The sequence below is a fragment of the Alexandromys fortis genome, unplaced genomic scaffold (genome assembly GCF_014885135.2).
Source record: "Alexandromys fortis isolate MF-2015 unplaced genomic scaffold, M_Fortis_MF-2015_v1.1 scaffold_10, whole genome shotgun sequence".
In the NCBI taxonomy this organism is placed as follows: Eukaryota; Metazoa; Chordata; class Mammalia; order Rodentia; family Cricetidae; genus Alexandromys; species Alexandromys fortis.
In genome coordinates, this window is record NW_026067895.1 from 21,896,814 (window position 1) to 21,908,135 (window position 11,322).

General features: G+C 35.7%; 1 protein-coding gene across 1 annotated transcript in view; it reads left to right on the forward strand.

The window, feature by feature from the left end:
* The window catches only part of Hells (helicase, lymphoid specific), a 30,124-nt gene extending 21,193 nt beyond the window's left edge, over window positions 1–8,931 (forward strand). The window contains exons 8-14 of the mRNA XM_050160396.1: window positions 951–1,062; window positions 1,143–1,262; window positions 2,892–3,008; window positions 4,106–4,265; window positions 6,450–6,546; window positions 7,199–7,275; window positions 8,395–8,931. Coding sequence (XP_050016353.1) covers window positions 951–1,062; window positions 1,143–1,262; window positions 2,892–3,008; window positions 4,106–4,265; window positions 6,450–6,546; window positions 7,199–7,275; window positions 8,395–8,489 — 778 coding nt within the window. The 3' untranslated portion in view covers window positions 8,490–8,931. The remainder of the gene's footprint in view (window positions 1–950; window positions 1,063–1,142; window positions 1,263–2,891; window positions 3,009–4,105; window positions 4,266–6,449; window positions 6,547–7,198; window positions 7,276–8,394) is intronic.
* Window positions 8,932–11,322: the final 2,391 nt, after the last annotated feature.

Below are 11,322 nucleotides of genomic sequence, written 5' to 3' on the forward strand. Positions count from 1 at the left end.
TTTTTTTTTTTTTTTTTTTTTTTTTTGCCTTTTTTGAGATAGGGTTTTAACTTTGTAGCCAGGGAACTCACTCTGTACTAGAGTAGGCTGGCCTAAAATGCACAAGAGATTTATGTTGTCTGTATTTGCTTGTCTGTGCTGGAATTCAAGGCATGTACCACCTTGCCTAGTTTGTGTTTATATTGTAGTTATATGTGTATACCTGTGTGTTTGTGGGTGGCTTTGTGCACATGTGCCTGAGGAGGCCAGAAGAGATCGGAACCTCTGAAACTGGAATTATAGGTGGTTATGAACAGCCTGGAAAGTGCTGGGAACTGGAAGAGTAGTAAATATTCTTTTAATTGCTAAAGGAGATCTTTAGCTACAAAGTATTTCCTTTAAAAATTATTTATTACTATTAGTGTGTATATGTGTGTTGTGTGTATACCACAGCACACCTATGGAAAGTCAGGACAGCTTTGTGTGTAACATTGAAGGGCTGGCTTGTTGGGATTTCTGTCCAATTTTTATTTTTTAACTGAGACTGGCCTCAAGCCTTCTATATAACTGAGCCTAACCTTGGATTTCGATCCTCCTGCTTCTGTCCCCTAAGTGCTTGGATTACAGACATGTGCCACCATACCTGCTATACAAAGTGTTATATTTCATTGATAAGTTCACAATTAGACTTTAATAATTTAGTCAGTTACGGTTTATTTTCCCCCTTTAGAGTCTTTTTTTTTTTTCTTGGAAAGTAACTTTCAGTTTAAAAAGACCAAATAGTCACTTGTCATTAAAATTGAACTATTAAGGCCCTTGGGTGTTACAGCACATGCCTTTAATCCCAATTCACCTACCACTTGAGAGAGAGGCATGTGAATTTCTGAGAGTCAGGCTAGTCAAGGCGACCATGTCTCAAGAAAGAAGTGAACTATTAAAATGGCAAATGATTGGTCATTAAAGTAACAATTTTCTTCCTTTTTCTTGTCTACTTTTAAGATTGATGAAGAATTAGTAACAAATTCTGGGAAGTTCTTGATTTTGGATCGAATGCTGCCAGAACTTAAAAAAAGAGGTCACAAGGTTGGGCATTTCTGATAAGAATTTTAACCATTTAGTTTATCATGAGTCAGTATAGACATTAAGATGTATTTAAATTTCAGGTGCTGGTTTTTTCACAAATGACAAGCATGTTGGACATCTTGATGGATTATTGTCAGCTTAGAAACTTCACATTTAGCAGACTTGATGGGTCCATGTCTTACTCAGAAAGAGAAAAAAATGTAAGTCCATACACATGAAATTCTCTTTGTCACTTCTCGTCATCGTTGAATTAATCCCTGTGATAGGATCAAAGACAAGCATTTTCATTTAGTACTAACAGATCTTAGTTTTGAGTCTCATATACATGTAATCTTCTGGCACAGTCTTAGATATAATAATGTCCTACTTAAGCACTACTGTAGATAATAAGGCATTGCTTTCTGATTTTTATCCCATTTTTCAACTTTTAGCATGAACATTTTAAGTGTGTGGCAGTTAGAGGACTTAGTTGACTACTATTACTCCATCTAGAACCTGCTGTTAACCATTGCTCCTTTTCATCACCTGAGATACATCAGTCCATTGCATCTAATCAGCATTCCTTTATTTTATTTTTGTTGTTGTCGTTTGTTTTTGAAACAGGGTTTCTATGTGTAGCTCTGGCTGTCCTGAAACTCTCTGTAGACCAGACTGGCCTCAAACTCAGAGTCACCTGCCTTGGGCACCCGAGTGCTTAAAGTCATGAGCCGCTAATGCCTGGCTAGGTTTGTTTTTTTTTTTTTTTTTTTTTTTTTTAAGATTTGGTGCTTGTGAATCCTAGAAGAGGTTATATAAGCTCCGGGACCTGAATCCAGCCATTGGGAGAGAAATAAGCATTCTTACTCACTACATTATCTCCAACCTCTATTTTTAAAGCATTTCTTTGTGGTTTCTGTCATGTGGGTTACAGGGATTGAACTCTTGTTGTCAAGTTTGGAGACAAGAGCCTTTTACCCTGGAGCCTTTTTGCTGGGCAATGTTTTGTGTGACATAATTGCAGTGTTTGTTTGGTCCTGGCCAGCTTTGAACTAGAGTGTGGCTCATATTGGAGCACTTAGCCTTCCGACTGCTGTAATTATAAGTGTGAACCACCGTGCATGACTATCTATCTATCCTTGTGCGTTTAAATTGCATATTCTTCGTTGACTTTTACATGGTTTAGGATAAGAGTTACTTATCATGAAGCAAAGTATGTAATGTTGTTTTTGAGTGACATGAGCAAAATTTTTTCCATACCTCTAATGAGATTAAAAATTACCATAAACCCAGAAAGTGCGCTCCTTCTAGTGAAGCAAGCTTTCTATCCATCTCATTTCTTACACTGTTTCCATTATTTGTATGTGTTTGTGTTGTTTTATGTATATGTTGGTTGTGTGGGTTTGCACATATGCATGCACCAAGACAACAATTGAGCATAGAGCTCATTAATTAGCTAGGCTCTCAGGCTGGTGAGCTACAGGGATCAGCCTGTCTCTGCCATTTAAGTTTCTTCCACCAGCTCTGTCGTTAGTGACATTTTCATAGGTGCCAGGGATCTGAACTCAAATCATCTTGCAGGTACTTTACTGGCTGAGCCATCTTTTTCACTGTTTTTACTTCTTTTGTTACTGAGTATGACATATAGCTTTAACAAAATAAAAATATCATGTATAGTATAAATGCTTGAAAAGTAAAGTTTATACATGCAGAGATTTTATTAGCTACTATAATTGTTTCCTAGTTTTGAAAAAGACAGTGGTATTTAAAATTAATGCTTTCCACCCCAGTCAGTTTTAAAGTTTTTTTTTTTTTATTTTAATGGCTTATGTTTATGTTCCTTTTGCTTTTAGATATACAGTTTCAACATGGATCCAGATGTTTTTCTTTTCTTAGTGAGTACACGAGCTGGTGGTTTAGGCATTAATTTGACAGCGGCGGATACGGTTATCATTTATGACAGTGATTGGGTAAGAAGTATAGCAATATACTGACTATATGTTCTGAAGTTTTTATCCTTTATTACATATATTACAATTGCATTTAAATGCCTATTTGCAGGTAGGAACTTTTCATCAAGTTTTCTGCCTATAAAAATAAGATACTTTCAGAGTATTAAATAATTTTGAGGGCTGGAGAGATGGCTCAGGTTAAAAGCACTGACTGCTCTTCCAGAGGTCCTGAGTTCCATTCCCAGTAACCACATGGTGACTCACAACCATCTGTAATGAGATCTGGGGCCCTCTTCTTGCCAGCAAGCATACACACAGACAGAACACTGTATACATAATAAATAAATCTTTAAAAATAATTTTTTTTGAAACACATTCAGTGTGTGTGTGTGTGTAAGTCAGTAAGAGGAGAGAGAGAAAGACAAGTAGCTATCAGAGAACGACATATAGGAGTTAGTTCACCATGTGAATCCTGTAGCATGAATAATAAAGTCCCAGAGACAGATACTGGGGTTCAACATAGTGAGCTCTGCTTCTCTTTTAGACAGACTCAATCTTACGTAGTCCAGGGTGACCTTGAATTCACAGAGATCCTAATTAAAAGAATGCACCACCACTCCCTGGCCTGTAAAGGATGACTTTTGGCTGTTTTGCTTTCTGATTTCAGGCAAGCTTTATTTATTTAAACACAAATACTATCCCACTATACCTGAGGATTAAACTGAGGTTTTTAGGTTTTCCCCATTGAGCCATCTCTCTGTAACCTGTGGGAGCATTTACATAGAAATTTGTACACCTGTTCTGTCTGAGTGGTAACTGATGCAGTCCTTCTGGAATTTAAAGTGCATCTAAAAATCACTTCAAAGTTTATCATCTACTTGACTGTTTTACCAAGATTTCATAAGTTTACGTTTTTATTTTTAAGTTTTTTTAAGACAGAAATTCTCTGTATCTCTGGCTGTCCTGGAACTCACTCAGGCTGGCCTTGAACTCAGAGATCCACCTGCCTCTGCTCCCATAGTGCTGTGGTTAAAGGTGTGCGCTACAACTGCCCCACAAGTTTAAGTTAATTTTAACATGATTCTGCTAACTGTACCTTTCTTTTCATCTTTAAGAATCCCCAGTCTGATCTCCAGGCCCAAGATAGATGCCATAGGATTGGTCAGACAAAGCCAGTTGTTGTATATCGCCTTGTAACTGCAAATACTATTGATCAGAAAATTGTGGAAAGAGCAGCTGCTAAGAGAAAACTGGAGAAGCTTATCATCCATAAAAGTAAATGGTTTTTAACTTGTTTATAATAATTTTATTATTTTTGTGTATATGTGTATTGCCTGCATGTATGTCTGTGCCCCATGTGCAAGCTTAATGCTTAGGGATACCAGACAAGGGTGTTGACCCACCTGAACCTGAAGTACAGAGGGTTGTGAGCCTCTATGTAGGTGCTGGGAACTGAAACCAGGTCCCCTGTAAAAGTAGACAGTGCTCTAAACGTGAGCCATCTCTCCAGCCCTGTAAGCGCTATTACAGGTAACATTGCATGTAAGTGATGTTTTTGTGTGTTAAGAATTTCCGTTTTTGTTACTTTCTAAAGAAAACTAATACAGCTTGATGACACAGGATTTAAATGTGTGATAGGGGATTTGGAGCTACTGACAGCATACATTGAGTTGCTGTTCATAGACAGAGACTCAGGGATTAGATAACTATTAAGGGAAAGGGTCAAGAATAATGAACCTTTGGGAGTTCATTGGTATAATGTCCCCAAATCTGTCATATAAAACTTAACATAATGCTTTGCATATTTCTGGTAAGATATTTGTTTACCAAAACCTTTAAAACTTAAGACCTTTCAAGATGCTGAATATTAGATGCCAATGGTTTTCATAGTAGTAATATCAAATATCAAATTCCATTTAGTGTAGAATAGATTCTTTGGAAGGGGAAAATGAGTAAGGAGCTTCATATCTTATTTTCCAAGATTTCTTGGGAAGCCCCCCCCCCTTTTTTTTGGAATGTTTCAAGACAGTGTTTCTCTGTGTATCCCTGACTGACTGTGCTGGAATTCACTTATATGTACCAAGCTTAAACTAATTTCTACCTGCCTCTGCCTCTCAAGTGATAGGAAGGATTAAAGGTGTGCACCACCACTGTCTGCCCAAGGATAGTTCTATTTTTACTCATGTAACATAAAATTTTATTAAGTAGCACAGTGGCTACCTAAGGAAAAATTGAACTTAGGATTTCAATTTTTTTTTTTTTATTTTCGAGACAGGGTTTCTCTAGCTTTGGTGCCTGTCCTGGCACTAGCTCTTGTAGACCAGGCTGGCCTCGAACTCACAGACATCTGCCTGCCTCTGCCTCCCGAGTGCTGGGATTAAAGGTGTGCGCCACCACCGCCCGGCTGCAATTTTTTATAATAGTTTTCTGCCTGCACTTACTGGCTCATTGCTATTTTTTAACTTCATAGTCTTTATTATTTTGTGTTTATGTATGGTTGTATGTATATGGGTGTATGCACTCACAGGTATAGTGGTCAGAGGATAATTTTAGAATTGTTTCTTTCCTACCTTTACATGGGTTTCAGGCATTTAATTCAGATCATCAAACTTGTTGGCCCTCATACCTAGTTTTGATGGAAAAGCAGGTTAGATTTGAGATAAAATTAATTTGACTTGGTAGAAAATTTAGGTTTTAGTTAAAAATTTCAGCGTGAGTAAAATGAGCCTTGTCTTTAAAAATTTTTAACCTGTGTTAAAAAATTTGATAAAATTATAATTAAATGTTGAACCTAGTTTTAGTTTACATAGATTTTTATCTGTGATTATGTATTCTTAAGTCTGTTTGCAGTATTTGAAGATACTAATTTTAAAATATTAAGGAATATAAAAATACAGACTTAATGAAATGCAGTTTATACATATAATAAAATACATAAATGTTAAGTAGTTTTCCACTGTTCAGCTATGCTGTTTTTCTGTTTTTGTTATATTTTGAGATTCATCTATATGTTATATATTAGAGCAATTTTATTAAACTTAGTAGTTCATTTACTTGTTGATGGACATTTGAAATACTCCCAGATTGTGTTTATTATGAATAAGCTAGATTGTGTTTATTATGAATAAGCTGTTTGAATCATTGTTAATATGTGGTTTTTATAGAGGGACTGTGTTTATCTGTTTGTAAATATCAAACCTTTTCTAAATTTCCAAAAAAATTTATACTTCTAGAAAGAACTAAGGGGTTTTCCATTGTTCTTTTATGACAGTCTGAAAAAAAAAATCTTTTGAAAGTTATCGGCCCATGAATGAAATGGCATAAAACATAATTAGTAAATGTTAAATTTTCTTTCAAATTTTAAGCCTCGTTCCTGGTTTGTAATAGATTGTAGCTTTCAAAGAAATTTATAGAATAAATTTGTTGATTTGTTTGTTTTGATTTTATTTCCCTTTCCAGATCATTTCAAAGGTGGTCAGTCTGGGTTAAGTCAGTCTAAGAATTTCTTAGATCCTAAGGAATTAATGGAATTATTAAAATCTAGAGATTATGAAAGGTAAGTTTTCTCTAAATTTTATAATATATATAGCTAGGTGTATAGGTGGGCCTGTATGGAGGTCAAAGCACAGCTAGGTTCTCTTCTTCTGCAATGTGGGTCTTGGGGATTAAGCTCAGGTCATCAGGTTTGGTGGCAAGCACCTTCACCCACTAAGTCATTGTGTTGGCCCAAAATTTTCTAACTTTTTATTTCATCTATACAGATGTTTTTCTTGCATGTATATCTACAGTATGTGCATATCTGGTGCCTATAGAAGCAAGAAGAGGGCATTGGATCCCCTGGAACTAGAGTTAAAGTTGACAGTTATTGGCTACATGGTGGGTGCTGTGAATGGCACACAGGTCCTCTGGAAGACCAATCAGTACTCTTAACCCCTGAGTTACCTGTCTAGTCTGCAACATTTCTTGCTCCATCCCTACTCTTTTAAAGATTTATTTATATATCATGTAGATAAGTGTTCTACTTGCATGTATGATGTGAGCCACCATGTGGTTGTTGGGAATTGAACTTAGGACCTCTGGAAGATCAGTCAGTGCTCTTAACCTCTGACCCATTTCTCCAGCTCCTCCAGCATTTCTTAATTTAGAAAAATGTAATGCATAGTTCTAAGTATAGTCTGATATATCATATTTGGATGTTGTTTTTATAGGGAAGTAAAAGGATCAAGAGAGAAGGTCATTAGTGATGAAGACCTAGAATTGTTATTAGATCGAAGTGATCTCATAGGTGAGTATTGGTCTTTTTCATAATGAAAACTTTAAAACATACAGAAAATAGTGTAATGAAGCCTTGTGTAGTACATTCAGCCATAATTGTTCACAACATTTTATAGACAGAGACTGTCCTTTCATTTCCCAGCTTCCCAGACCCAAAAAAATCACACAGAAACTACATTATTTGCAACACTGTTTGGACAATGGCTCAGGCATATTCCTAGCTAGCTCTTACATCTTAAATTAACCCTTTTCTATTAATCTGTGTATTGGCATGAGTCTGTGGTTTACCAGTACAGCATGTTACTCCTTGAGCAACTACATGACCACTTCTGTTGTAGGGAGGCCACTTGTTTGTTCCTGGCTGCCCAGGCTCCCAAGGTAACCACACAGAAATTGTATTAATTAAATCACAGCTGGGCCTATTAGCTCTAGCTTCTTGTTCTATTAGCTCTTATATCTTAATTTAACCCATTTCAGTTAATCTGTATATTGCCATGTGGCTGTGGTTTACCAGCAAGGTTCAGGCTTGCCTGCTCCCAGTGGAAGCTACATGACATCTCTTGACCCCGCCTTCTTTCTCCCAGCATTCAGTTTAGTTTTCCCCCACCTACCTCTATTCTGCCCTCCAAAGCAGTTTCTTTATTCGTTAACCAATAAAAGCAGCACATGTACAGAAGGACTTCCCACACCAGTCTCCTTCGACTCTGCTTATTTCTTTGTGTCTCTGTTCAGATTTCCCACATTAACATTTAGTAAGTCCTGTTCCTTGCTGTTTCTCTTTTGTTAGAGACTTAAAAATCAAACATCTGTCTTGAAATTATAACCATGAATACTTCTACATATTAAACTGATCTGTCCCCTTTCATAATAAAGATCTTTAAATATATAGATTTGGACCAGCAAAAATGAGGCATCATATTGTTTCCTCTGTGCTGTTTGGAGCTGTAATAAAGACAGTGTTACAGGGAGCTCTATGGGTAAATGCAAGAGTATCCCACATTTCTATGGATTTTTTATATTTTGGAGAGAGGACTTGTGTTTCAGCATCATATTAGAGAGTTCTTATGATTTTTAAAAAATTTTATTATGTCTTTAAAAAAATGTATGCGTCCTAATGTTTCTCTCTTAGATCAAATGAAGGCCTCAAGACCGATTAAAGAGAAAACAGGGATATTCAAGATACTAGAAAATTCTGAAGATTCCAATGCAGAATGTTTGTTTTAAAACAGAGCTAAATGGATTTTAAAAACTTTTACAACAATACTGGTAACTTGCCTACTGGCTTTGGATTTTATAAGTTTATATAATGTAACTAGTATTGTTACATACTTGAAATGATAATTTTCTGAGATTAATTAAGTAAAAATTTCCTATTAAATTTAGATTTTTCAGGTAGTTTTAGGGACTGGGTTGTACTTTTGAGTATGGTATTTGAATATTGTCTAATATGTACTTAACTGATGACAAGTTTATACAGTCTTCCTGTGGAAGTTTAGTGTCTCCCCCAACCCCTTTAGTAATGTAATTCATGGGATTTGGACTTCAGTTATGGAGCAGGGTTTTGATGGGGGAGATTGATTGAAATTTTACTTTCTGTTGCTGAAGTAAATTGTTTGATTTTGAGTCCGTAAGATGACTTACCAAATAAAAGTTTATTATAATATGATCTCATCACATTATTTTTCCAGGAAACTAGTAATTTAGTTAAAATAATAACAAGGCTTAACTGAAACTGGGATTCAATGGTATTGGCTGAACTGACTTCATTTTTTTATAAGGACCATCATATAACAATTTCAGCAAAGCTCAAAGGCATTGTAAGGTCTTGATAAAAACCCAGATTTGGGGAAAGATAATATTGTTCAAAGCAAGAACAGGAATCAAATGGAAAAACCAAGAGTATTTATAGAAACAGAGTGCAGATACAACCAGAGTGAAGAAAAGACCTCAGTGTGTAAGAAACTTAGCCAAAGTAAGGGATCATACTAGCCTCAAAGGGAACAATCTAGGCTCTGGGTGGAAGTTTATAAGACAGTGAAAAAGAAATCTTGTTTATACCCTGCCTAGGAGGATATGTTCAACAAGCTGTGTGTTTACTTTTTTAAAATTTGTGTGCGTGTGGTTCTTATTAGATCTTTGAACCTTCTGGCATTGGTACTGAGAAATAAACACAGGTTTTCTGGAAGAGCAATAACCATCCAACTGAAGAATTGTTTTTCAAGCCCCAGATCATATATTTATTGATTGTCCTTTGGGAAAACGTTATATGTATCTATATTCAAATGAAAGGACTTTAGAATAATAGAAATAAAAGAAGAAAAACTTTTTGAAAAAGCATTTGATCAAATAAGAGACCTTTAGGTCAAATAAGACCTGCAGGTGTTTTTTTCTAATAGTAGTGATTTTCAACAATCATAAAAGTAGGTAGAGTTGTCCTGCATGGAATCACAACTTGGTGAGTTGCCTAAAAGTTGTAAAAACCTTTGTACTGTTACTTCTTTTTTTTTAAAAAAAAAATTGTTTTCTTTGGTTCAGAGGTCAATGAACAACTTTCAGGAGTCAACTTTCTCCACCTTTTATGCAGAATCTGGAAATCAAACTTGGTACTCAAGGCTTTTATCCCACTGAGCTGTCTTGCCAGCACCTGTAGCATCTTAAAAATGTGAATATTTTATAGCTTTACTTATGTTCTTAACAGGTTTTAGTACCTCTTCCCTCTCACCTCACTTTCTATTGCATTGAGAAGATAGAAACAGGACTGGAGAAGTAGGTGCTCACAAATATCCCTAACTCCAGTTCCAGGGGATCTGATGCTCTCCTCTGATCTCTTTGGGCTTGCATTTGGTGTAGACATATACATGCAAGAAAAACATTGATATAAGTAAAATAAATCTGAAAAAATAAAATGGACCAGCTCTTTGGGCTGGTAAGGGAGGGGGACTTGATCGGGGGAGGGGGAGGGAAATGGGAGGCAGTGGCGGGGAGGAGGCAGAAATCTTTAATAAATAAATTAATTAATTAAAAAAATGGACCAGAGGCAGAAGCAGGTGGATCTCTGAGTTTAAGATTGTCCTTCAAGAAGATCTTGGAGCACTGTGGTGTGATCTTTTTCTCATTACCAGTGTACAGTACAGTTTTACAGAGTATACACGTATGGCATGATTTTATGACTAGTGAATCTTGTAGATAAAGTTTTCAGCTCTGGTTTCTAAAGTATTAAATATTGTTTAATGCAGCCATTAAAAATTGGCTCGGGGTGGGGAGCTAAAGTTATGATTCAGCAGTTAAGAGTACTGGCCACTCTTCCAGAGACTGGGACTAGATTCCCAGCACCCAGTTGACAGCCCATAATTACAAGGGATCAGATGCCCCCTTGGCCTCTGCAGACATCAGGCATGCACATCATAGACAAACTTAACATGTAGGCACAATGTCTATACATGTAAAGGGCAGGCATTATTTGGGGCCTTCATTAATTTCGGAATGGTTATGAGGTCAAATGTCTGAAAACTGCTAATGTGTAGGGTGTGCTACCTCCAATAACTTATTTTCTGACTTTTAACACCTGCCCATATTGCTGTACACTTAGTTCTTCAGTGTCTGTCCATATTTTACCTACTGCTGTATTGCTTTTCATAATTTCTGTGTGAATTTTCACTTTGTTAGTGTTTCACAACCTTTCTGATTTGGGCCATTCTGATTATTATAAAGTACTATCTTGTTTAAATTTTGCTTCTTTTTAGTTATTATTTTTGTCAGTTTTGCTATAGTTTTACATGTATAATATATGCAAGAATCAGCTTCAAGGTTTATTTAAATTTAATCATATTTCATTGTTTTATATATTCATTTTTTTTGTTTAAGCTGTATTATGTAATTGAAATATCTTAGTATTTTAAAAACGTTATTTTCTCTATTCCTTTAGATCTATTTCATAACTTTCTTGGTTATATTTTCACTGTTATTCATCTGTTTCCTAAATCTTTATGATTTTCTTGTTAACTCAAGGATATTTTAGATATTTATGTTGTAGGCTTTTTTTTTTTTTTTTTTTTTT